This window comes from Atractosteus spatula, chromosome 6 (assembly GCF_055471065.1).
Source record: "Atractosteus spatula isolate fAtrSpa1 chromosome 6, fAtrSpa1.hap1, whole genome shotgun sequence".
Classification (NCBI taxonomy): Eukaryota; Metazoa; Chordata; class Actinopteri; order Semionotiformes; family Lepisosteidae; genus Atractosteus; species Atractosteus spatula.
Genome location: NC_142711.1, coordinates 22,981,845 through 23,009,270, shown reverse-complemented (window position 1 = coordinate 23,009,270; position 27,426 = coordinate 22,981,845). Strand labels below are relative to the sequence as shown.

General features: G+C 38.7%; 1 protein-coding gene across 2 annotated transcripts in view; it reads right to left on the bottom strand.

Moving 5' to 3' along the window:
- The window catches only part of ccny (cyclin Y), a 92,024-nt gene extending 81,655 nt beyond the window's left edge, over positions 1-10,369 (bottom strand). For both annotated transcript variants that reach the window (XM_088919106.1, XM_088919107.1), the window contains exon 1: positions 10,159-10,369. In XM_088919106.1, coding sequence (XP_088775232.1) covers positions 10,159-10,312 — 154 coding nt within the window. In that variant the 5' untranslated portion in view covers positions 10,313-10,369. The remainder of the gene's footprint in view (positions 1-10,158) is intronic.
- Between the last annotated feature and the right edge of the window lie 17,057 nt (positions 10,370-27,426).

Genomic DNA, 27,426 nt, shown 5'->3' with positions numbered 1-27,426 from the left:
ACTGTAAGGAAAAAATGAAATTATTTTGGAGGAGTCTACACAATATTTAGTAAAGTCTTACAATTTTTCATGTTTTTACTTGATTATGCATTCACATACTGAATGAACACTTGCATTAAAAAAATAAAGGTATGAATAATTCGAAGCCACACATATTGTCTGTGAGCTGGGAAATTATTTAAATCAAATTACTGAGGCAAAAATCTGTTGACAGAGCAAAAACTTTCCTGCCAGGAGAGCATCACCTGCTACTATCCCTGTTGGATGCAGAAGTAAACAGTCTACTGTTGGTTTTGTAGAGATACCTAAAGCAATAAAGGTCTTAAGACAAACAAAAAACTCTTCTGCAGCTCTACAGAGACACATCACTACACTACATGCATAAATTATTGTGGGCCACTACTGACAAACACCCAGCATTTGACAAAGGGGATTTTGATACAAATGTACCCTATTAGAATCAGACATATTTCAGTTTCTACCAAATCGATGCCTAGTGGGCTCACAGTTGGCACTAAACAGGGTGTTGACTCTGCCTAAGAGAATGGATGAGATTAAAGAACCTATTACAATAGTACTTCTGATATACCGTATATGCTACCTTGCAAGCTAGAGAGGAAAAATGGACTGATCCACAGATCTCTTAATTTTGTACTGTTTCACTCCACAGGCTGCTTTTGAAACCCCACGATAACACCACAGTGTCAGAACATAATTTACACTTAAGTTTTATGTCAAGATATTTCAAGACCTCAGACAGCTAATATAGTGTAGCATGTATTCTTAATCTCCTTAGTTCGACCAGCTCTTTTACAATAAAACACATACCGAGTCCCTGCAAAATGAGTGCAATATTACAATGTAGAAAACAAAAAGAAGCATGCATTGTGTTACAAATGCCATTAACAAAAAGCTACAGTATAAGTAAGTGTTCCTCTGGTGTATCCTCATTCATACAATTCATACATTCACTCACAGAAATGCACAGGTTACAGATGCCCACAAAATGTGCAGTGGCGTGGTAGGTAACTTTGCGAGTTTTATTTACATTTTAGTTTAAATTTAACATTATAGTATTACTGGCTGTTTCAGCATGTCACTAATGGAAAATCACTTTTTATGACCCTTGGTGGTCTGCTACAAAACAAAATACGTTTTAGAGCTCTATCAGTATCCCGGGGCAATCAGAAGCAAAAACATGCTTTTCTTGCCATTACCTACCAAAACAACAAAAGCTGTTCACTCCCAACAAACAATAATGCCCAGTTTAAAGAACAAATCCTGTAATACTTCGTGGTACAAAAAAATGTTAGCTTACCAGAACATCGGATGTAAGAGTTAATCACAAAGTATCACAAAGTAAGCCTTTCCAAATTCTTCAAAATGCTGTGCACCTTCTTTACCTACTTTTCTATAAAAACATTGGTCATACTTTGTGTTATATTTGAAGTTAACTAAACAATATTTGTAATAATGAAAATGCAATCCATCATCCAGTACAGTGATCAAAAAAGTACACCATTTTTATCTGACTTTACATTCAAAATAGACTATCCTTTTAAAATCTGTAAATCTGTTTTCTTTTTGATGCATTAAATGTAGAGTAAAATGGTTATGTAATGCGCACTTGTAGATTCTGCATCCTGTAGTTCACTAGTTATGTCTCACATTTATTCCCTCTCTGGCCAAAAACCTTATTATATTGTAATATCTTTGGAGCGTGATGCAGAATATAGTTTGGCTAAATTGCATGGTAGAATAAAACAGATTACTATATTTAAACAACAATACCGGTAGCTAAGACCTGGGTTTGTGATCAACGTTAATGCAAGTAAAACACTTTACAGTATCTGGCATTCTAAAAAAATATTCACTATGTTCTGTGGAAAAGAGACAATTTATACTCCAGATTCCAAAAATAAGTTCTGGAAACGGTTGCTGTTTAGACTTACCATACTATTTTACAATAGTTACTTAACTATTATGGAAATACATTTGAACTAGGTTATGAATTGGATTTTTCATTTTAATTTTTACACAATACCATACCATCACATTAAGGAGTATAAAATACAGAATTGTTAGACTTTGCTTTTTACTGTATCTGACTATCTGTATCTGAGACTATTGTACAAAACCATTCTTATCAAGTTCAAGCCCTTGTTTTTCTTCTAAGGAAGTTTGCTGCACCTTATAGAACCCAGAGATCAAAATATGAATTTAAAGAAGTAAAACAGCTTATTCTTCAAACATTTAGCTCAATTCAAAGAAATAAAGTTTTAATGCAATAATGAAGAAGCAATTATCTTAGTAACATGTTTGTGTGGGAGTAAAAAATCCCATTTCCATCACAAAAGGGTTTAAGTCAGAAAAACACTGATACTGTAGAATATGCAGAAATGTTCTGCAACCACCGTCTAATTTATCTTTTAAAAATGAATATATAAAATAGATTTATTTCTCTCAAAAAAGCCCATCTTATTCACAGGTGTTTTAAAGCATTTTAAATATGATCAACAACTGCAACAGCTACTAATTTAACAATATTACAATGAACTGTGAATGCACTTTTACCTTTGGAGATATTGTTAACAGTAAATGAGAGGGTCTTAAATACTGTATCTCAAAGAGAGCCTGAAAATAAATGTCAAGCCTTATAACATAAGAAAAGGACTTAGTGCAATGTGGCAGGCACATTCTGGCAGGCACACAGATCCCATGACAAATACTGCTGCAAGGAAAGTCCAAAGCAAGTTTCCCCTGAACTATAGACAGACCGTAGTGTTTCACAAACACACACTGATTGTCCAGATTATCCCAGAAGGAAAGACAACCTGCTCTTAGATAAATCCATTTCACGGACTGACCAGTTATGTAAACGCTGAAGTAACTGGCAGCTATAAAGACCTACAAGGCCCTTGCTATGGGAGTCTGGAACAAGAAACCCAGCCATGATGTTGAAGACGATATCACAGCTTCTTTCTAGATGTGGCTGGATGAGATCCACTGATTAGCTACTGAGAACCCAAAGGGAAAGATGGGCTAAATGGTCTCCTCTCATTTGCAAATTTTCTTATGGAGTTTTTAATGAAAGTTCGGGAGGAATGAAGGCAGCCGCGCTCATTCAACACAGCTGCTGCAATTCTCACTAATCCTGACGTAAGCAACCGGTCTCCATAAATATCAAACGTCACCCTCTCCTCTTCCTCGTTCGTTTTCTGCATCCCTCCTCCACCCCCTCTCCACCTTTGTAGCTACCCAATTGGTCGCATGGGGGTCCTATCCTCCCCGTCCAACGGCCGGGAGGTTGGCCCTCAGCCAAGCGGGTTACGTCAAATCTCCACATCACAATAAACGATTCTAATTTCTCCCAAGCTTTGGCTGCTGTCATTCCTCGTGAAATGTTTTTATATCTTTTAATATAACCATAGCAGTAATCATACATAAACCTGATCAGTGTCTACACAGATGGGTGTCAACTGCACCTGCCCTCTTCCTGTGCAGCTGAAGTGAATGGCTGTCTCTCGCTGAAGGTATTACCAAGTAGGTCCAACAGGAGAGGTATGGGACAACAAGCAGACCTTGAGATTGTTATACTTTCCCAATGTATCACTGAGCAGTAAGGCTGCCCTCAATTTATATCAAAGGCATCAGTACACTTCCATCACCCCAGCAGCTATCTTGAACATCACAACAGTCAAAATTAGGCTGAGCACAGTATCCTCACATCTTCTATCAGGTCTGTCAAAGACAAAATGGCCAATACGCCCGTCAGTGAATAAAACGTTGTACCATTCTCTCGGAAAACCACCATTCTCTTGGAAAACCACCTTGGAAGACAGTGATTTAATCTCTTAAACTGTGCGTTACCCTCGAATTACCTCCGAGCAAGGGAGATTTCACCCATGACAAAGGTGAGCTACCTTTGTCCCTCTAATGTGCACGTTATTTCTTCTGGGGATTTTCCTTACCATAGCCACTGCAGTCTGAAAGTGATTACACAGCGGGATTGAATGGATGTGGCGGTCCTAGACTAGTGTACCAGTCCTCTGCTTTCCAGGAAGTGGCCTGTCCTCACTTGCAATCAAAAAAGCTAGATGGGCAGTATAATCTCCGGGCACTTGTAACCTTTGTTATTTTCTTATGTTATTTCTTCTTAGACGAGCTGGTTTCCTGGTTTCTGCAGAACATCCCGCTCCCTGCGCAAGACTTCTCACAGATGGTCATCTTCAAACAAGCCGAGAGCAACAAGGTGATTATTGTTACTTAACTGGGGCATGGTGTGTCTTGAGCTGTTCTTGCACTAATTAAAATCATCTCTCTTTGAATGGCTAGACAGATCCTTAATCAGCTCAATGTTGTCTCAACACAAACATCAAACACTAAGCACCTGGCGTTTGTATAAAATCACATGACTTGAGCTCAGAATTTTGTTATCCCAAGGAATAATACTATTCAAACAATCAACAAACCTATACAGAGGTCAATTATGTACGCTCCTTACACACTACTGACGTAAAACAGTGGTGTTTTCATTTTCCAAAAAGAATGTTCAGAGCAAATTCATATTTAACCAGGTCGCTATCTGAAACCAAATTCGTCAGTTTGTGTCTGATGGTTCTTCAGTAATGCCAAAGATTTAAAAGAAATCAAACCATCTCAAACCATACTGGAGGTAGTAATACATAAATCAGCTGTACAAACCTTTGAAGTCCCACATACTGTATCCAGATGGGCATGTGAACATTGTTTACCAGGAAGTATAATAGCAGTATTGTTTGCATTTGTTTTCCTATGACCTTAAGCTTGCACCATACTTTCATTTTGTACAAAATGAACCAGTGAACTCCTAGCTCTTTAAAATGCGGTATCCTAGTCATTCTTTTATATTTGCTCTGCTATTCAAGCGTATAGCTCCATTGTGTCCATGAAAAAGCCAGTTTACAGACCAAACTGATTGTTCTGTAAAGGCAGTGTTGCCAAATGGGGAAACGTTATGATGTTTTCCCCTGGAATGTCCTCAGGAGACACAGAGCATTCATCAAAAACAGAAGGTCAGACCCATTCTATCAAACAAAAGGCAAATGCAGAGGAAACACAGAAAAATATACTGGATAATCACTTATTTCCTTACTTAAATTTCAGTTACCAGTCTAGCCTCTAATTAAGCACACCAAGCAGAAAGTAAGGGCTTCCTAGAGACACAATCAAAGATTTATTTTTTCAAAAGGTACCACAACATACACAGTAGAGAAATATGAAAGTGTTTTATTGGCATTAGTTAGCCTGCATCAGAAAGCCATTAGTAATCAGTCTTACAAAGTCAGGTTTATCCTATAATGTATAAAATTTTATGTATCACAATGTACATATACATCTCATAAGGAAAACATTCTACTAGAAATAGAGAAACTCAGAACAAAAACAGCAGCACTTGGAAAAACCGCAAGAGTGGCTTCATTTTCAACAGGGTAAAATGATCACAATCTCGATGGCAGGCTGCTCCTGATTATTGGCTATCCCAGAGTGCCCAGAATGGCAATAGAAAGGAGATTCTAGGACAAACTGATTTGACAGACAGACCGAGAACACGTCTGGCGAAGGGTATTACGTGTGAGATACATCAATGTACAAAAACACGCAGACAGCTCATTCCATGGCCAACCAGAAGACACAGAGCACCTCACTGTCTTGGACTGCAAATCAGCTGGTCTAACCACAACATTCTCTGCTGCAAAAACTCCAGATTGCAACCTGTAGCTTGACTGGCTCAGAATTCGAGGAGGTTCCAAAATTTCAGGTTTCAAAAGGGCTCACTGACATTTACATCATAATAACTCAGAAATCACTAGAGCATGAGATTAAGTTTCATTAACCTGGACCACTTTCCAGAGAATTTTTTTTAACTCTCTGCCTTCATACAATGTTAGATAATTAATCCCAGGTAGCCCGTTTAGTAGTGTTTCTTAATGATCCTATCCACGATCTCATCTTGAATGAAGCCAGGGTATCAGCTTTGCAATATTTGTTCCATAGTACCACAACAGTTTGTGCTGAATAGAGCATCTGAGACTCAACACAAAATGCACTTTCCCACACACAGAGACAAATACATTAACTGAGAAATATTACAATTTGCTTTATTGCTTCGGTAGAGAACTATAAACATGAAGCAATCGAATACTGAATAATCCACTCTGGAAAGAAACTATATGCAGCTATCACAGGCTATCTAGACATATGGGATTCTCAGAGTATTTTTGCCATGTCTGCTTGACAAATGTTCTTCACAGAGAAAGAAATTATACTGAAAATATGCATTTCACAAAGCAGAATTGTTGAGATAAAATATTTGGAGAAGCTTAGCAAATTATCACTTTCTGGTCAGTGATAAAGGCCTCTGATAAGCACAGATGGCACTGAACAATGTTTCAATCAATTCTAACAAGCACAGGTGCCTACAAATATGCAAGTGATACAAAAGAGAGAAGCTGCAGCACATGAAATATTCTGATTTGTGTAACTTGTGCAAAAGCGAATATCCAATCCTTTCGAAAAAAAGTAATTCACACAGATCAATATAGTTTAAAAACATACAAAGAGACTACTATACTACAACTCTAATACAAATCATTCTAAAGAGAAATCAAAATATTTTACAAACATATTTTAAAATTGCCAATAAAATATAAATTGGGTGAAGACCTTTTCTCACCCCCTAAAAATGAAATCACAGACGTCTCTGTTTATGTCTTTATATTACAATCAATATGGTACCTTTAGTCATGCCAGGTAAGTTCATAGTTTTACCTGCTGAACAGTAAAAAGGGCTGTATTTCAGACTGGGATTCCCATATATAAGAACGTGTTCTTATAAGCAAGGCTTTCATGGTAAACACAGACCCTATTATCAGATCCTTGACACGGCCAGTGGTTTTATAAACTTGCCTTTCTTCTGAATAAAGATTCTGTTATTGGAACCAGGACTTCTTGCTCCCCAATCTCACTGACAATGCAAGTGCTAATTCCATGCTGTGATTCATCCCTTCCCTGCTTCATTCCATTAAAATCCAGCTGCGCTCAGCCCTGTGCAAGAAAGCCACAGATCAGGCCAGTACAATTCCTCAAAAAAATGCCAAATGTTAAGTGTTCCAGTGATAAGCATCTTGCTAACTAATCTTATGGTCTTTGCTAAAGGGCTAAAACTGTTCTTTTAAGTTATGTGTACCGAAGAGGTTTTACGTAAAGGCAGCTTCAGTTTGAAATGACATCAAGAATGTTTTGTATGTGTCATGTGGCACTTGTTTCTCATGCAACTGCTAAAGCTATCTAACAAGAAGTAGTAAGAACGTCTTAAGGAATATGTGGTGGTATGGAAAGCACAGCTCGATTTACACAGAAAAAAAACTTTGGGAAGGAGCCAAATTCAGTTCACTGTAGAAGTCGAAATGATTAAATTGATCGAAATGGAAAAAATTAAAATGTGCTTGGTTGTCGAGTGGCTCAACAAACTATGAAAAGGCGGTTGCTGCAGGTGGAGCACTATGACCCAGAGGTCTCAGGCTAGAACCCGAGTCTGTAGCCTGCTGCTTAGGAAACCCCAGCTTACTGACTGGGATTCACCTTGCAGCCACTTGGAGTTAGTAAAGTATCGCCAGAGCAGGGCAGACAGCAATCAGTAAGGGCTCTCTCAGCTTTTCATCAAAGGCCAGCTTTCTGAGCACCCAGATGTGATGTCAGAGAGAAACGCACCCCTCATCCAGTCAGTACTAACTCTCCCGTCAGGCACCACTGAGCGTGCAGAGTGACCAAAGAGCAGCGTCTCAATAGGAGGGCAGGTCAGACTGAGGCTTGTCCCTCAGTCCTCATTCTCTCCTTCAGCAGTACTGGAGTCGCTGCTGTGAGCCGAGACAAAGAAACATTTGGCGACTGCAAATTGGGTGTGGGCAGAAAATCAAAACTAGGAAAAAAAATAGTTCAAATAAATAAATCTTTCCCCCTTGCATCGCTAATCATACAATACAAACGGGAAGTAATGTTTCACTGAGTTAATTTTGAACTTTATGCTGCAAATATTGATTGCTATGCGATTGTCAAAATTTTCTTTCAGTTTAAAAACCATTTAAAGCCCAAGTAACTAATATTACAGTACCTCAATGTTTATTTAGTAAGGTTTAAAATGAAAAGCACACAAAGTAATACAAAGGGTAATAACTTAATTCACTCTGATTTACCTGTTCTAACTATATTAAATGTTAAACATATTTTTGCAATGTTTAGAAAATTTACCTCAGAGGTTTCCTAGTGAAGCTATAAGGGAGGTGTCTAATAGTGATGATTTTTTCTAGGATCTGCTGTCCTAGAATACAACAAGGATAGTGTGACAGGCCATTTACTTGTCTAGAATGGCACCAGTACTGAGAGGACAAGCTTATAGACAAGTTCCAAAAAAGACATTAAAAATTGAATTTTGTGTAGAAAATGGGAAAGCCACCAATACCACTCGCTACAATAGCCGCCTTTAAATGATATGCCTTTTAACTTTCTATGTTTTGTGAATCACCAAGAAATATTTACTGCTTGCTTAGGCGTATTACTAAGTAGTAAAATTCTACAAGCACTGAGTAGTAAAATTAATGGAAAAAAATCCTACTGGCCGACTTCTTTAATTGGGATTAACCTGGAGAGTTGTTTTTACATGATGAAATGGTAAGATACGTTCAGTAACAGTAATTCGTGCAATTCATTGTTGTTTTTTTTGTCAGTCTTCAGATCAATTGAAGCTATAAAACTGTTTAACATTAATCTACCTCATTGCAGTAATGTATTTCTCTATAAAAGGAGTGCCTTCTGATTTTAAAGAGTATTTTCATAAAGGAACTTTCATTGATGTACTAGTGAGTTTATCATAGCCTCGTTAGCCTGTAAATGCTACTTAAAAATCCGGAGGTAATCAGGGTTTATTGTCGCTTTTAACAAATGATTTCATTCTTCTGACTTTTACAAAGCAATTAAGCACAGGGCCAATAATAGGCTACGAACACTAATACTGTGGTTTTGTAACCAAATTTAGAAGTGTTTTAATTAACATGTAGTTCTTTAACGGATCTTACAAGACTGAATGGAGATTAAAATCATTACACACAGGAGTACAGTCATGGGAGTGCCCTGAAGTCGCAGTTTAAATTAACCTTTAGGGTATCGGATGTTCAAGGAACATTTAGCTTCAGAATAAAACAATAAACGGCCTTATGCCATAACATATTTATAAACAAGCCAATCTGAATGAAGTAAATAATGTTTAGATTACACACATCTTAAATAAAAGTTAAATGCAATCAGATAAGAAACTACCCACCGTACAACCGGCTGGACGCTGGGCTCTCACCAATAAGACCCAGGAGAACCCGGGGACCCGCCCGCAAACCTGGTTTGAACTAGGTCCACAACAACAAATTATCGATTCCTCTTATTGGAAAAAAAAGTTTTAACAGATCAAGGCTCTTCGTTGTAAAATCACTCGCGGTAGGGAACGTTTCACGACAAAACCATGTAATAACTGACTTATGAATGTGAAACAAACATATGGAGAGGTAGTGTCTATGTTTGGTAGATGGATAACAATATAAAACCCCAAACACCGCTATGTAAATAACTAAGTACATCAAACAATGAACAACCTTTATTATTTAGAAATCAGAGCGCCGATACCTTAAAAAAACAAGATGCAATAAAATTCATGCTCACAGCGGGATGACAACATTGAGGAGCCAACCTAATCGACTTGTCAGTCTGTGTCAAAGCTCCTGTCGCTTGTTTGCAAAACACAAGGGCCACCCAAAAAATAAATCACAATTTCTACTCGCTTGTACAGATACAAATGACAACAAGCACGATCCTGATTAATAGTCATACGATTCTCGAGCTTTTGAGCATCTTCACGGTTTCAATTCTTACAACTTAAGAATTAAAAAATAATTTCAAGAATCTTCAGCAATTGCAAACCTCACAGCGCTGTTAACTAGTCCTCTTTTTTTTCACAAAATATATGCCGAACAAAAAGGAGGGGCTTTGGATTTACGAAATCGACATTGGTTTTAGCGGTCCTGGATTTTTTTTTCTTTCACGTTAGACATGGTGATTTATCTGCCGTCTTACCGTCGATATTCTCCCTGTCGCTGATGTGCTGAAGGTTGCAGCCCGTGTCTTCTCGGCTGAGCTCGGGCTCCGGGCGGTAGGACTCCAGCCTGGAGTGAGCGTTTCTCCGGAGCTTGGGGCTGGAGGACACGCAGCAGGACGTCGTGTTCCCCATTTTTAGGGTTGTTTTTTAATATACTCAGTGCTCTTCAGCTTTGCTTGGCAGCACAGACCGAAGCTGGTCTTGAAAGAGAAGGCTAGGGCGCCGAGGGTGGAACTGCAACACCAGAATATCCGATCAGTTATACACCCTCGTCCGGTCCTAGCTAGCGGCAGCAGCAGCAGCAATAATGCAAAGCCATTTGCGAACAGAAAAAAGAGCAAGAAATCGGAGAAAGGTCTGAAACCCTCTCCCTTTTCTTTCTGCCCTCCTGATATTTTAAGCAGGCACTGAAATCTGCACAACCCACGCAGCAGTCTGGTTTACTTGTCGTGATTGATCTAAATAAACAAAACGAAAGGGGGTCTGCTGTTATCCCCTCGTCATTTTAAGCCCATTAACAGGGGAATGTAAACTGAGGATGTTAGCGAAACATTGCAAGCGTCGCGGCTCCTGCTGTCAGTGTACATAGCAAACAGAGGCAACACAGTCGAAGCAGTTTGATTGAAAAGGTTCCGGTTCAAGTGGGTGGTAACGCTTCTGCAAAATTCGCTGCTGGGAGCCTAAAAATGTGTTGGACAGGAAAGAATGGAGGGCTCAAGCGTAATATGTAGTTATTACGTTTTTCTCCTGGAAATGAAGTTTTTCTCTTGTCGTAACTGCGTTTATTATTAAAATAGCTATACTCATTTCGTATTTTGTAAATTAAGTAAATATTAGAACGGTTGTATGTTACACGTAATTTACTGGACACCACAGAAAGGTGTTGTAGTCTGTTTTATATGAATACAAATGTTTCTTTTTGTTTTAGCACTTTGTAAGTGTCTTTGGCGCTAGGATAAAAAATGATTAATACCTATAAATTATAATGTGGGGAAGGCCTCTAAAAAGATATCTCGGATTATTTAAAAAAAAAGTTTGGTCACATTTCCTGCTGCCCAACTATTAGTAATGTTATTATTCCAATAATCAAAGTAAATTGTGCCAATAAATAGACAGAAAAAGAGAAAGGAAACCCTTATTTATTAGCATATAAATGATGTCTATGGACATCACATACTCTTCACTTGGTGTTAAGTATTATTTTCTATCACACGTGGGAAAGCTGTAATAATTGAAGGGATATTAGCTTAACCCATCTGCTATCTGCGTGCTTGTTCACCCACAGACTGTTGGAGATCGTCAATCTTACAGTAGTTCTTTTTCCTACTGTAAGACATTTTAAAGAAATTCAGATTTCTCTGCAGATAATGTTTACATGGTAAATGTCAGATTTGTGTGACTTTGATAAAGATTAGTATAACACAAAAACTAAGAATTGCCTTTGCTTTGTTTTTGAGTGGTTTAAGGAACTTGCAAGGAATGTGTTTTGTGAATCACATAAAGAAAACTACTAACGAAAGTTCAATAGTAGTTAAGTTCCAATTACTGTTACTAGTCAGCCATTAACTGCATATCAGATACCGGGGGCCATTTCCTCTAAGTAGCTGTGTGAGGATTTGTTTAAAATTAGAGAGACCCAAACGGGCCTTACCATACTCATTTCACAAACTGAGAATTTGTGTTCTCTGGAATTCAGACAGTTGCATAGACATAGAGGTTTCACTTTTTAAGTAACATTTTTTATTCATGTGGCCTTCAAAATTACATATATTTTTCTGTACATATCATGCTAGAGTAGTGCGCCTCAGTAAAGTACTCAGCTAGTAAAGATCTTTTGAATATAAGGGTCCTAATCAGGGCTATAACTCTGTGTGGGTTGTAATTGTGAAGGTTAGCTCAAGTCACCGAGGCCCTGGGTTCAATTCCGAACCTGGGGTGCTATTTGTTTGGAGTTAGTACATTCTCCACATGTTAGCGTGGGTTTCCTCCGGATGCTTCAGTTCCCTCCCAAAATCCAAAGACATACTGGTAGGTTAATTTGCTGCTGGGAAAGTTGGCCCTGGTGCGAGTGTGTGTTTGTATGTGTCTGTCCTGCGATGGACTGGTGTCCCATACAGGGTGTACCCTGCCCTGCGCCCATTGCTTGCCAGGATAAGCTCCGGCTCCCCTGTGACCCTAAATTGGATGAAACGGTTAGGAAACGCATGGACAGAAGGAATTTGCCCCACAACAGTGTCCTGCATGGCAGAGAGAAGACAGTTCTGGAAATGAGACAGTGAAATCCTCAGCCTCACTTGCTACTGTCATGTTGTATTCTGTATTTATTGGATTCCTAACATGGGCAGCATATCAGACACAATGCCCTCTGCTAAAAAAGATAAAGACTGATGTACCTTCATGCTGACTGTGACACCTTGAGGAGCTCCGATTACCAGTAAGGGCTTGTTATCTAGCTGAGAGATGAAAGGTCACCTATGTAGGTCTGTAGCAAAGATGGCAGAACTGCCCTGACATGACACAGCCATTGTTTATTATGTATGCAGGTCTTCATTACAAAATGAAATAGGATGTAAATCCAATTTGATTCAGAAATGTTTTTTCATAGTGTGTTTACAGACGCATTTTCAAATTCTTGCTGATGATAATGATCAGGAATCTATAAAATGATTCGGCAGCATTGTCAGTAGTTAGCAGTAAAGGGGGTTATTTATTAAAAGGGGTTTTTATCTAGTCAGCTTCACATCACCTTGTTATTCATTCAATATCCCATCCATAAAATAGCACATTAGTCTCTCTTCAGTTACTGGAAAGAGTGAAGAGTGAAGAACTGACTTGTCAGGTCACAAAAGTACTGAGCTGCTCTCTTTTTACTTGATTGGAATCTAAGTTAGCTGTTAGGTTTGTTTTTCTTAGGTCTTTCCACAAGCTGTAGGTTGCACACATCTATTGTGGTTATGTCATCTTTAGCTTTGCGGGACTCCTCCTTCTGTCTCCTTTTTCCTCTTTCATTATGCTGTCCTGTGGAGAAAGTTAACATTAAAAATACAAATGCAGTCATTTACATATACCTAAACTAGAACTATTCGGTAGTTATTTGATCTAAGCGAAATATTTAAACATAAAGTGAAAATGACAGCTCTCTACACTGGCATGTTGAGCACCCTTGAAAATGAATGAAACCCAACCATAACCTGCTACCTCACCAACTGAATACACCTCTTCAGCACTAATAACATAAGAAAAGTTGCAAATAAGAGGAGGACCTTCTGCCCATGTAGCCCATTTGGAGTTTAGTAGCTAATTCATCTAAAGATTGTATCCAGCTGATTCTTGAAACAAGCCAGGGTATCCATTTGAACAACATGGCTGAGCAGACTGTTCCATACTTACATAACCTTTTGGGTAAATAAATATTTTATTTTCTCAAATCTAAATACACTTTTGTCTAGTTTTCTGTTGAGACCTTTTCTAACCCATTTCATCCATTTTAGGGTCATGGGAGAGCCAGAGGCTATCTTGCCAAGAGATGGAAGTAAGGCAGAGTATTCCCTGGACAGGATGGCAACCCACTGAACTACGCAGGTGTGAGCCTGGTCAGTACATGGATGGAAGACCTCCTGGGAAAAGCTAAGGTTGCTGCCTGGAAGAGGTGTTAGTGGAGCCAGTAGGGGGCGCTCACCGTGCAGTCTGTGTGGGTCCTAACACCCCAGTATCGTGATACTATACTTTAAAAAGGCACCATCCTTCGCATGAGACGTAAAACCGAGGTCCTGACTCTCTGTGGTCATTACAAATCCCAGGACGTTTCTCGAAAAGAGTAGGGGTGTAGCCCTGGCATCTGGGCCAAATTTCGCATTGGCTTTTACCAATCATGGCCATGATTAAATCTATGATTTGGCTTCAACACTCAGCTCTCCTCACCAACGATAGCTGATGTGTAGTGAGTATACTGGTGCACTATGACTGTCGCATCATCCAGGTGGGGCTGCACATTGGTGGTGGTGGAGGGGAGTCCCCATTACCTGTAAAGCGCTTTGAGTGGAGTCTCCAGAAAAGCACTAAGTTAATGTAAGCAATTATTAATTAATATTATTCAACTCACACAAACAGAGGGAGAACATACTGTACAAACTCCACACAGATAGTACCCCAGGCCTGAAATTGACCTCAGGGTCCCAACACTGTGAGGCAGCAGTGCTAACCACTGTGCCACCATGCCTCCACACTTTCTATTACGTATCTAAACATTGGTTGTTTCAGCACATTGATTAAAAGATGTAAATGATCTGGCAACACAAACCAAAGTGTTTTTCACTAGTAGCCTCTTCAAGGGAAGAGCAACACAACCCTCTGCAGCTCCTCCTGTCCTTGCTGTGGGTGCTGCAGGTGGGCAGTGCGTAGGAGATGGGAGAATCTAGGAGTGTTAGAACTTGTGTCACACAGCTGGGAGCCTTCAGTTGTTGAGGCACCACTTTGTATGATTACAGGTTGCCCTGGATAGTAAATGTGATTTAGAGCAAACCTGTAACTTCAGATGTCATTCCACAGCGGTTATTGTACTAAGAACTGTGTTGAGTCAGGCCCCTTCTGCCTTCTGTATTTACCGAAGTGTGTCACCATTCCAGTCTTTTTAAGTGCTTGTTTTATGTGTTGGTCACTAATGGACTTGATGTATTGTTCTCCGGTCAGGTCAAAACATATATGCAGTGTGCTACAAAACATTTAAAGGCATTTTTTCCTATACAGGGTGGCAGTGAGCTGGTGCCTAACTCAGCAGGCACTGGGCTCCTGGCACAGGATACATAGACATAATGAAGACACCTTAAAGATGCCAGTTAACATAAACAGCATGTCTTTGGATAGTGGGAGAAAACCAGAGAAGGAGAGCATGCAAACTCCACACAAAAAAATCAAACCCAGGACTCAAGAGTTATAAAGCAGCAGTGCTAAATGCCATGCCACTGTATCAACCAAATTTAAAAGATCAACTATTTAAATATATCATGATAAATGACCTTTGATGAGCTTTCTAATGAACCTTTGTACATCAGAAAGATCACCAAAGAGAGGTCATTAGGCCCAATGTGTTTGTTTGATTGTCTGTATGCTGGGAATAAGATACTAGTTGTGGTGGCTGTCCCCCAGCACACCTGAAATCTCCTTGAACCATAATCAGAAAGGGAGAACTTAGAATAGTCAGTGAAACTTAACATACATGTGTAATGGTGCGGTATATCCTGAAGGTTACAGTGCCCTGACACCTGAGCTGATTCCAAGTGTTGGGCTCAGCGATGAAGAGACAGGAGATGAGAGTAGAGAAAACACAGTCCAGGCTCTGTAGGGAAGTTCCTGAAATCATGATCGAGCTAGAAGGGTTCGGAGCCAGGAAGACATGAGGAGACACCCCAGGCTAGCAAAGGTCAGTACAAAGTGAGCAAAGTAAAGAGCAAACAAAGTGAGAGACAGATCACTAGCAGAGCAAGCCAGGTCATCACTGACAAGGTGCAAACTCCAATGACTGAACACCGAGCAAGACCTCAACATGTGTTGCCCAGGAGCCTTAAACTGGGAGGCATTAGTGCCAACTACTACTCCACCGACCATATGCACTGCCCTGAGTGAAGCGTAGTTCAGGACCCTATGCAGATGGTATAATCTGGAAGTTAATGGAGAAGGGCATCAGGGAAAGGTACAACAGGATTAAGACGGGTTGACAGACAGGGGTGGTGACGACGGTGATCCAGTGCTTGGGAGGCGTGGCGGAGGCAAACGAGTCCAAACAGTCCTAGGGGGAATCCAGGGCGCAGTCTAGGAACCGGGAGATCCATCTGAGACGAGACAAACAAGGTTAAAATCGGAATGGGATCCGGAACAGGGACAGGGAATAAAACCAGGGTAACGAGGCCAGGCGCTCCGAGCCCCGGACTCAGATGGTCAGGACACCGTGATGAAGCCTATGCCGTCGGGTCTCTCCTGGACCCGCTGGTAGGCGGGCTTCCAGGCGTCCATCTCCTAATGCTGAGCCAGGCATAGCGGGAGCACCAGGCTTAAATAATGACAGACAAACAGGGGACAGGTGCACGTAATAAACTAAAATACGAAAGGGTTGGAGCGCCCTTAAGAGGAGGGATGGGGATTGTGACACTGAGTTGCTTGATAAAATACATACACTTTAAAAACAGGGGTTAACTCAGACCTATAGACTGCAAAGCTTTTCAGGAAGTGAGGGCTTTCCTCCCATGTTCTCTCTCCTGGCTCTACCTTTTTAATGAGACTCAACTACCCATTCAGTTAAAGAAAAGCTTCATGCTCTGGTAGCTCTGACACTCTCTGGATTTGCAGAAGTTGAAACATCAAGAGAATTGATTGGTGTGTAGCTGGGAGAAAACTGTCTGAACATGAAATCATAGTGTTCATTCTCCTGGATGATACTGCAGTTACCAGCATACTTCATACTTCAAAGGCCGAGATCCATGTAAATTCTGTACTTTAGCTTGATTTGTTTTATTAAAAGAGAGGAAGTGTGTATTTCTGGGAGGAAGATGATGTCATGCTAACTGTCCTCTGGTGCAGAGCTCACGGTCATAGAGACATCCTTGTTTCTGTATTTACCTGCTCTCCATTTCCCTTGTTGTTGTTTTGCACCAGCATTCTGCAATTATTCCCAAACAGTTTGTATTCAGGTAGGATATCTAAAGCAATCCAACGATGGAAACGTTTCATACTCTTTTCTAAAAGACATGAAAAACACGAACACTCTTGCTGTGAAATAAAGGAATGTTTTATTCCTGTCTAACATTTATAGAAAAATTTTTTTCAGACAGCATAAGACTAAAAAATACAAAAGAAAGGTACCATTTTTCTTATTTCTTTACAATATAATCCAATTGAACACTTTAAATTGGATGATATTGTATAGAAATAAGAGAAAGTATACATCAACCTTACAGAGAAAAATAGTTTGGATGATCTCATCCGTGGACGTGTTTTGGACCTCAGACAAGTTAATTAGAATATCACAAATGATAGCTCAGCTCTTCTCCAAATAGATTCATTCCACCTATTTATTCTATTCTGTATTCAGTGGCACTTATCCAGCACACGACAAATCAAGCTTTGCTTAGCAATTATTTGTAAGGACTTTGCAGTATACAGTATACTGTAGTTCAAAAACATTGTAAAAGAAGAATCAAATTAGACCCTTTTCCCCTGCATACAGATAAGTCAAATATTGCCAGGTTGAATAAGATTAAGCATTTTCACTTTCTTAACAGAGAGACACAACCCCTCAATGAATCTCTTTGATCACAGGTCCATTTATTTCAAAACCTGAGCATCAAAAGAAAATCTTACTCTTTTAATGCAAATATGTTTTTAGAAAAATAATGAGTGATTGATTAATTTGAGTGATTTTCAGTGTTGCACTAAATCACCTCTTTAGTGACAGTGATTGGGAAGAGGTGATGAGGTGATTTAATTTGTTGCATGTCAAGTCTGTTGTAATTGAAGTATGAAAAACACAGAAAGGAGCCAATATGTCCAACTTATCAAGAGGACAATGCTTTTGTGCCATTGATAAGTAACAAGCTTATATAAATCTGCACACTTGTCATTTGAGATGTTAATGGACAGCAATTTCTAGCTTGGCAAGGTGTCGCAGCCAAACATAGTCCATCAATATAGGCCACAATCTGAGAGACCACACCTCTCTGTGAAATGATGGGGAGGTCTCTGTCTGTATGCTGTGATTCAAGTGAGATGGTGCAGGCAGGGTAGTCTAGATGGTACAGAACTCTACTTATAGTGGTTGTTGGCAAACTTGATTGCAGAATACTACTCTGGTCAGGGCCTGAGACCTCACCTTCTGCTCTTCTTGTTGGCTAATTCTAACATGACAACATTCCATCAGCAACACATGTGTAACCATGGGTTTCTTGCAAGCAGAATCAGAGAATGTGACAGTTATAGTTTGGGGGCCCCTGCTCACCATACATGACAATGAATATTTGCAGGACAACCTTGGGACATGTGGTATCTTGGACTCAGAGACCAGCAAACATGTCCAAGTTCATCCAAAATCTACAAAATGATTGTTACAGATACGATAAGATGGGATCTGTAAAAGAAATTCCTATAAAATCCTTTTTTAATTTTAACAATGACTTAACTACACCATATACAGTTGAAGCTTGGAGAATCCTTGTCAAAGACAGCTGATATGACCCAAGACCAATGGCCAGTGGCTCAGACTTGTGATTGTGGAGCTCAACCTTGCATTTGGTCAATAAGCTTTACTGGTTGAGCCAAGATCCCCAACCCTGGATGACAATTTTAAAAGGATTTTACCATGTTATTATCTATGTCTTTTATTTCCTATTCTCTTACCATTTTGAAATTAACAGTAATGGTGGTACAGTGAAGGCATCAGGTCGTGATTCCTGAGTCAGCTGAGATTCTCTCGCCAACTATTGTTCCTGAATGCTTCTTTTAAAAAGGAATGTGTAACTGCAAGAGCACAAAGGGACATCAAGCCAAATACAAAATCAATTTGACTTACATGTTTGTCTGTTTTAAAATAAAGTTACTTAAGACTCGTCAGAAAAGTATAACCACAACCTTTGTCCCTCAGATGAGACAAACTCCGGTGAAACTTTAAAGAAAACATTTCTGTCCTTTTTACACAGGGCGTTAGTGTTTGGTTATGTTCCGGGGGCTGCTGTCTTCAAATTTCATCCACTGTTTTGGTGAAATACCGGGAATTGCCGTTCAGTGTGTCTTTTGTGAATGACAGCTCATTCCAAGATTTGTCTGTTTTAAGGTTGGCTGACTAGCATTACTGCACTTAAGAGGGTGGTCTCTCATCACCGGACGTCCCTGTATCCCCATTTCTGCATGTCAGTGCGCCTTCTCTTTTCCCAATGTGTATAAAGGGTTGTCTATTGCGCAGGTCCTTACTGCCCTTACCCCTTACCCTTTACGGGGGAAGAGACTGTTCAAGGCTGGAGGACAGCAGCAAACACCATCTAAAACATTCTGTCTCCACCCCTTCATACAGCTATCTGGAAGAGGTTATTGAGGTCCCCTGTTTCTAGAGAGGGATGGGGTCACCCCGTGGGAAGGATGATAGGTTCATATGGACAGAAATATGGATAATTATGGGTTAGATTTTATCTGTATAATCAAGCAAATTAAAATATCAATATAATATGTATTCTTACAATATAGTATATAATTTACCAATAAAAACATCAAAGTGAAGCATTTGAGCTCAAAAACTAGACTCAGAAGATTTCTGAATCTCACAATACACATAGATGAGACTTTTATCATAAATATGATAAGTCCTATCGTAAAGACTCATAGATTTTTAGAAAAGTTATTGTGTTAGGAATTCAGACCACCAGAAACAGAAATTAATTATAATTCAAACTATACAGTTAAATTAAGAATTCCTTTGTAAAAAAAAATGTTTTTTGACCACATGGCCTTCTCTTACTTGTGACATTTCTCAAGACCTCTTATTTTGTTGCAGTGTTGGGTGGCATTGTTTGACTGTTTTCTCCACACAAAAAAACAATCAAGAAAGGAAATGCAACTTGTGCAACGTCTGAAGAGTTGTGGGTCAAAGCAGGAAGGGCTCTTCCATGAGGTCATGTCCTTTTCTGTTTATAGATACCAGAGATTGTGGTTGTTCCCCTGCTCGCCATTCCACACACGGTAAAATAGCCACGAGCGAGATCGCTGAACAAAGTCCAGGTACGGATAAATTCGATATCACGTCATTTGGGAGTCTGCAGAATGAAATCCAATTAGGATTGCTCGACTAATTATTCCAAGACTTGCAGACAGACAGCGATATCCAGTACCAGCAGATGCCCTCTTCGGCGATAAACACGAACAGGGGGAATACCGTTTTACTCCAATCATGTTGACCTAAAACTATACTGCACAGTGCGTTTCACAGTAACAAGCACCTATAAGGAATACTCTGAGAATTATTTCATACCTATTATACTTTAAATGTTACCTATACCAATAATTTGTTGACAATTTTCCAGTAATTAACACACTGTATTAAATGAAGACACTAGATTGGACAGAGAAAGAAAGGGATTTCGTTTTCTACAAGCACAGGAAAACACAAGGACCAATAAACTATGAAGAAGATTCAGTTATTAAGTAGCATAAAATTAGAGCCTATGTTTTAATCATATCTACAGTACTTTACCATTGTCTGGGAAAAAATGTGTACAACTGAAATTCATTGGTAATCTTAAGTATCACTGCTTGTCGAGTGGAAAAATACAATTTTAGTGACACAATTGTGTGCAGAATGTACAGAGATGTACAGATTGTTTCTTTACAGAATAATATGTCAATGTAGTATCTATGGTGTATAAAATATTTTTGAGTTTTAAAAAGAGAAGAAAAGATCCACTTTTGGTGGTGCTCAACAGCGTTCATTTAGTTGTTAGTACAGACGTTCTGGCGCATCTATGTTAAATTAAATACATGTATTTCCCACAAGGTGGAGCCAAACTAGCTTAAGAACAAAAGCAAACTTGGACCATTGACAGTTGTTTTGGATTCTGCCTTCTGGCTTCCTTTCTATTCCTTTCTTCTTGTTTATCGCTTTGCATTCATAATTTATCCAATGAACTTACAATAAACAGTATTACTTTCTTATGTTCTAAGCTTCAGAAATATCTACGCATTTGGAACCACGGCGCGAGATGAAAAGCGTGTCAGATAAGGGAAATTTAAAAAGCGTTTTGTGCTGTATACAAAGTGTTTAATAATTTGTTTAAATATGTGTTGAACTAAAAACGTTCCTCAGCTTTGTAGAAAGAAATGTAACCGCAGTGCAGTAAGGTTGAGGGACCAAAAACTATGTGCAGGTGGTTGTATGTAATGTTAACATGACATTATACAGTACTGTATTACATCAGGAATAGGATGCCCATTTGAGGACGTATCCCAGTATGAAGATCAATTCTCATTCGTATTGTTTGCTGCAATAACTTGCGCCATAACTATAGACTATAGATGGTGAGTTCATCAAGTCTATATTCACTGCTGTTGACGCCAAACAGCTGGAAATGATGTGGCATTCATTTTAAATGCTTCAAAAAAATGTTCCAAAAACAGTTAACGTTTTCATCTTCTGCAAAGTATAGCTGGTCACCTTGTTAGCACGTGTTGCAGTAAACTTGTCCTTTCGACGATTTGTAACAGGACTCTGCAGCACCGAGCATGCTGCGAAAGTGACATCAACCTTCTGAAAGCTAGCCAGTGTCAAGGTCTCCGGGGGCGGAGGGTTCAGAGGAGATCGCCGCTGTGTAGCTCCGAGTCCGCTTGCGACCTTGATCTAATCTCGGCAGCCGCCGAGCGGCGAGGCAGCACACGTGGATGACAGTTGATTTATCTCGGGCAGTGTTTCCCAATCCGGACATGACCCTGCGGTGTCCCCGTTTCCCCTGGTTTTCATTCTAACTTAGTGAATTTTGTTAGCTGTGGCGCATTAAGCTTTGAAACGGAAATGTCTGCAGGTAGTTTAAATCTAATGTCACTTCTGAAATAGTAGAAAGTGATAAATTGTCATACACCTCTGTGCCAGATGCAGGGTTTCAGTGGTATTGTGTGAATGTGTCAAAACTCGACACCAGAGCAGAAGCGTGATTAAGGCTTTGGAGCCAGAACTACACTCACTGGACAGGTGTGGGTTCAAACCGTGGGTGAGGAACTGCTGTTGTACCCTTGAGCGAGGCAGTTCACTCAAATTACATTAGTAAAATGCCCAGCTGTACTGAATAAGTATAAATATACACTGCTTAGACGTGTCAACCGAATAATTTAATAAAAATGGCAACTCTTTACTCCTTCAACGACAAGCCAACAATGTACAAACTGTATAACAGGTTGTGCGCTGTTCTGGAATTCCTCCTCCTCTTCTTGTTCGACATTACCCGATCTCTATACATTCACGTCTGTGCAAACGATCACACAGATACCGTTTCGTCTCAATGCAAAATATAGTTTTCCTGCATTTTGCTGTGTAATTCCAAGTTAAAATGTATTTGATGTCAACATACAGTACTGTAAGCCTACAGTAAAAGCTTTTGAGTTTTTTTTTGCTTAAATGTAAAGCGCCTTGAATGGAATGTCCACATTATTACCATTATTATTATTCGTTAAATGAATATTTATTTTAATCGTCATACTAGAGTCTAATAAGTTACAATACGTTGTGTTCCTCCATTTTTTAATTCTACGTAAATCAAAATTACACTTGAAGTCCAGTGAAAACATGTCCAACAACTGTATAAGAATTAACCACCAGATGGAAGTGCTAGCCAAACCAAGTCAGAAGAAGCAAGTTCAGACGAAATACTCTAATGCTGCCACTGGAGGGCGCACCATGGCGAAATGGAAAATTCCATTTAAACTTGGCGCTGATGTCATAAATGTTGCAATGCTGCGAGTGAAATGTTCAACTGACGCACTTTGTTGAAGTTTTTGTTTTATTCTTTTCTAAGACAACTTCACAATTCTGAGAATTGACAATAAAATAAACAAAGTAAATATCAACAAAGGCATAGGACTACATTACAAAAAAGTTATGGATATTGTCAGTATCATTGATCAAATTCTGGTATTGCTTACTTAGCAAAACTGTTGATTGCTCTCAATGACTTGAGTAAAATAAGAGAAAGTAAATGTGTTCCAAACTTCGAAAACTATAATAAATAATGAGCAGTGTTTATTGAAAGTTTGTTCTTAAATGGTTAAATGTTTTGTTACTGGTTAGAGGTGTTTGGTGTCATCTGTCATTTGTGATTAATGTGATAGTAAACATACTGTAGTTCATACATCAGTTGTTTATTGAATATACAAATTCAAACAAAAATCTGAAAAGCAAGAAAACAAGCAGAAACCTAATTAAAACTGTATCTGTTATCTATATTTACATTTGAAACCCCCCAAAGTAGCAGATTTTAGATTCCAATACATTTTAGACTAAAAGTTGCACACATAACAAGTCTCAAAGGCAGGTGATGATAGTGGCAAGAATGTCTCGAAAGCCTAATTGAACAGTTAGATAAAGGGATTGCGGCGGTTTTTTTTTACCATCCAGAGAGAGCTTGATGGAAGAAAAATACACATCAATAACAGCCACAGGTATTTTCAACAGTATTTCATGCTCCCGATACATGTGAGCCCCAAGAATAAATTCTTCATTTCTGTGGTCAATACACATTGTTGTGTGCAAATCTCAGTGTATTAAAAGCTTTTAAGGTGTTCACATATATTTGCAGAACACTATACTTGTACCATTTGCCAGTTGTAAATATCTTGTCATTATACGTTTTTTTCCAGTCTTTTTGTTTTTTACAATTTAAAATAGATCATTTGCTGTAAATTCTTCTTCACCCTTTTCCTCCTCAGCCCCAGGATGCTTTTACTGCAAAGTCTGTATCTAAAGGAGTCAGCACTCCTTCCCAATTTCCCCTTACCACTCTGCACCTCCTCGCCATCTGCAGTATATATCCCTGCATCACCATTCCGCTCTTTTAGTCCTCTGTCAGATTTGGACCTTATTCCCTGAGCTTAACACTTGCCCTGGATTCCCTCCCCATTCATTTCTTCCCGATTGCAGCTGCCTTCCACCAGTACACAACACTCCCTGCTGGAACCTGTATACGCAAGTTTCCCTTCTTCTTACTCGACAGAACTGCGGAGTGACTGATAACTGAGCACTGCCCATGATGTTCTATTCCGTCTTGACACTTACAGTAAGTAGCTGTCGGCTCAATAGGCTCTATCTTCTTCCTCTCCTTTCTCTTAGCTAAACAAATTCTGACTCTCTATTCCACTGCAGCTGCTCACCCTCTCTCTGCAAGTGTTCAGCGCTTGGACACCTTCTCTCCTATCTGTGCTCCCACAGTTTTAGGTTCTTGCAGTCCCCCCCCACGGCTTCTTGCCGGTTCCTCGATGATGAGGACGTTTTTTTTCGATTTTAACGAAACTGTTTCGAGATTCATTCCTCCTTGTTTTCAAATTCCAATGCAAACATGAGGTGAAAATATGAGAAGACACACAAAAAAACAACAGGTAAAAATAACCACATAAACACTGTGGAATTTCAAGCTGTGAGCAAAAGACCCAAGGTTAAATGCACAAAAAATGAATCCATTTGCAAACAAAAACTGATACTGAACATTTAGGCATGGGAATTTGTTTAAAACCATGGGGAGAACATTTATGAGCTCATAAAGAACATTAAACATTAACTGCACAAATGTTTTTGAAAAGTGCTTTTTAATCTATTTGAAATTGTACAATTTCGATAGCTAAATGCATCACAGGATCTAAAAATATAATAATTTTCTGTTCATACTGTATATACGGTATGTGAAGTATGTGTATGTTAATAGATATGTATGAGTATGTATTACAAAAAGAAAAGGAAGAAAATGAACAGAAAATTGCACTTGATTTAAAGCTGCGTACAAGGTAAAAATGATTTATTATAGCATTCTATATTTACCTGTCAGTATTTATGGCACTGCTACCACTGTATTTATAAATCTAAGTGTCAAAATATATTACTCAAAATTCCGACACTGGAGCCAAACTAATGACTCAAGTTCATCGGGAGCGAGTTGCTGGGAACCCCTTGGCTACAGTCCATAACTGTCAAATCTCCAAGGTTATGAAATCTACCACAGCTCACACAAGACCACCCCTCCTGACAGCTTCTAAACTTCACATGTAGCTTTTTATCCTGAAGGATAGAAAAACACACCAACAAAAACTCCCCAGTTTCTAAAGCCCCCTAAAGATTTACCTTACATACAACTAGTTTTATTCAGTTAATACATATTCTAGTAGAGAGTAGCAACACTGGTAGTGGAGCCCAATTATACTGTATGTGTCATATTATTTTATTCACTGGAAATCATCAGGATTTCCCTTGGAGAAATGGAAGATATTCCTTCCCCACAGTTTCAATGGGATTTGAAGTTTTCTAAAAAACATGGCACTAAAGAAAAACATTTAAGTATCCAACAAAAATACACTCTACTGAACCGTAACAAATATGCAGGCACAAGTCTTATAACTACCTTTTTACAGTAGGTCTCACTCTTTTTTTCATTCTCACTAATCTTCACACGTTTTCATCATTCTACAGCATATGAATTTTCAGACATAAATGCACCTTTACACACTTCCAACAGCCAGATCATAGTCTATTCTAACCTGTACAGTTATGCACTTAAATGATTTATTTGGAAGAGGATGAGCTGGTAGTTACCTAATATAACTTCTTAATTAGATACGCACAGTAATTTATTATCTGTTTAGGAAATGCAATTTAGAGGCCGTTCTTTTTAAAGATGACCAAATAAAATGACTAAAATGAATATGATTTGATTGGGAAGTTAAAAGATGATCTTGTCATAAGAAAATAAAATGTAGATGTTTAAAGTAATTTATTGCAGTATCCTATGATAGTAAGTGACATAAGTTGTTTTTCAGCTGACAAAGTCATAATAACAAAAGGCTAGTCTGATTTAATGTGCCCATATACATTTATATACATATAATTCCTATAATTACTAACCAATACATACCACTATTAGCAATTCAGTGCTTTGCAAAAGTGTTCAAACCCCTAAGGAGTTTTCACATTTTGTTACTTTAGTGTTTGCAGTCAACCGACTCTTACTCACTAAATACAAAAAAAGAAGTAAACATAATATGAAGAAAAATTGAAAATCATGATTGCATCATGATAAGTATTCAAGCCCTTTGCTGTAGCCAACCTAAATTAATTTAGCTGCACAAAATCACCTGTGTGTAATAATAGTGATTCACTTAATTTCAGAATAAATAACACCTACCTCTGTAATGTCTCTCAGGTAGTGAATTTCAATCAAAAATTAATCTAAAGTCCAAGAGCTTTCACAATACAGTCGCATAAAGGCACAGATCGGGAGATGGGTATAAAATATTCAACTCATAATACTTTTTGAACATGGTGAGGCCAATCGTTAAGAAGTGGAAAACACCAGCCCATACTTACTGTAGATCAGGCTTAAGCTTGGCAGGACTGATGGGAAGATAGATGGAGCAAAGTAGTGGCAAATCTTAGGGGGAAACCTGCTAAACACCCAAGGCTGGGACAAAAAATTTACCTTTCAGTTGTACAATAATCCAAAGCTCAAGAACAAAGTTATACTGGAGTGTGTTAAATATAAAAAGTGAACATCTTTAAGTGGCCAAGTCAATGTCCTGATTTTGGGTGGTATCAGCACAGAAGAATACTTCTGGAATCCAAAAATGAACTCCTGGCTTCTCACTATAATTTTTGGTGACAACAGATATTACATTACATTAGATAGTGATAGTGAGCAATGTTGTATAGTGAAGTGTATAACACAGAAATCTGTTGCTTAAATACATTGATTTTAGAATACATGCAATTGTTCCACAATATTTGCATACATTTTAGAATCAGTGAGAAATTTGGGGTTTATGCTTTTTTCAGATCTTGTTATCTAGAATGCTAATCATATCTTGTTTTTAATAAACACTAGCTATATTTTTCAAATTCACTTTGCAAAGCTTTCTCATGAGGTTTGACAAAAACAGTGCAGTGGTTGTTTTAAATAATTTGGCAATAATAAGAGCAGGATAAAACAGTTGAATGTTTGCATTCAGATCTGGTCTGTGTGGAGCTGATCATGACTATGTAGGATTGTCACGCATGCAGTTTCAGCTCAAAATTGTTTTTATCTGAACATCTGAGTGGGAAGAACCCTTAATCACTTATTCAATAAATTATATTTTTTGTGTGTAGTAACATATTTTGACATACCAGATTTATATAAAAGCTAGACCAGACTACTGGGTATTTTACCAAGAAAAGTCCCCAAAACACACTCAATATGAGTTACACGTGATACACAAGACTATAATGCATTGCAAAGAACACTGTGAATCTTTACCTACTACATTATAATAATGTTTAACTTACCAGAGAATTATTGGGTTCCAAAACATCAGAACATATTGTTATCTGATGTCAGAGTAACCTTTCTTTTGGTCCTCAACACAATAATTCAGACACCTTCTACAAACATAGCTTCTGTGTTACCTCACTGAAACATCAATGTGAAATGGAAGCAAAACAAAAATAAACAAGTATACTTGCTCACAATCATGCAGAGACACAGATAAGC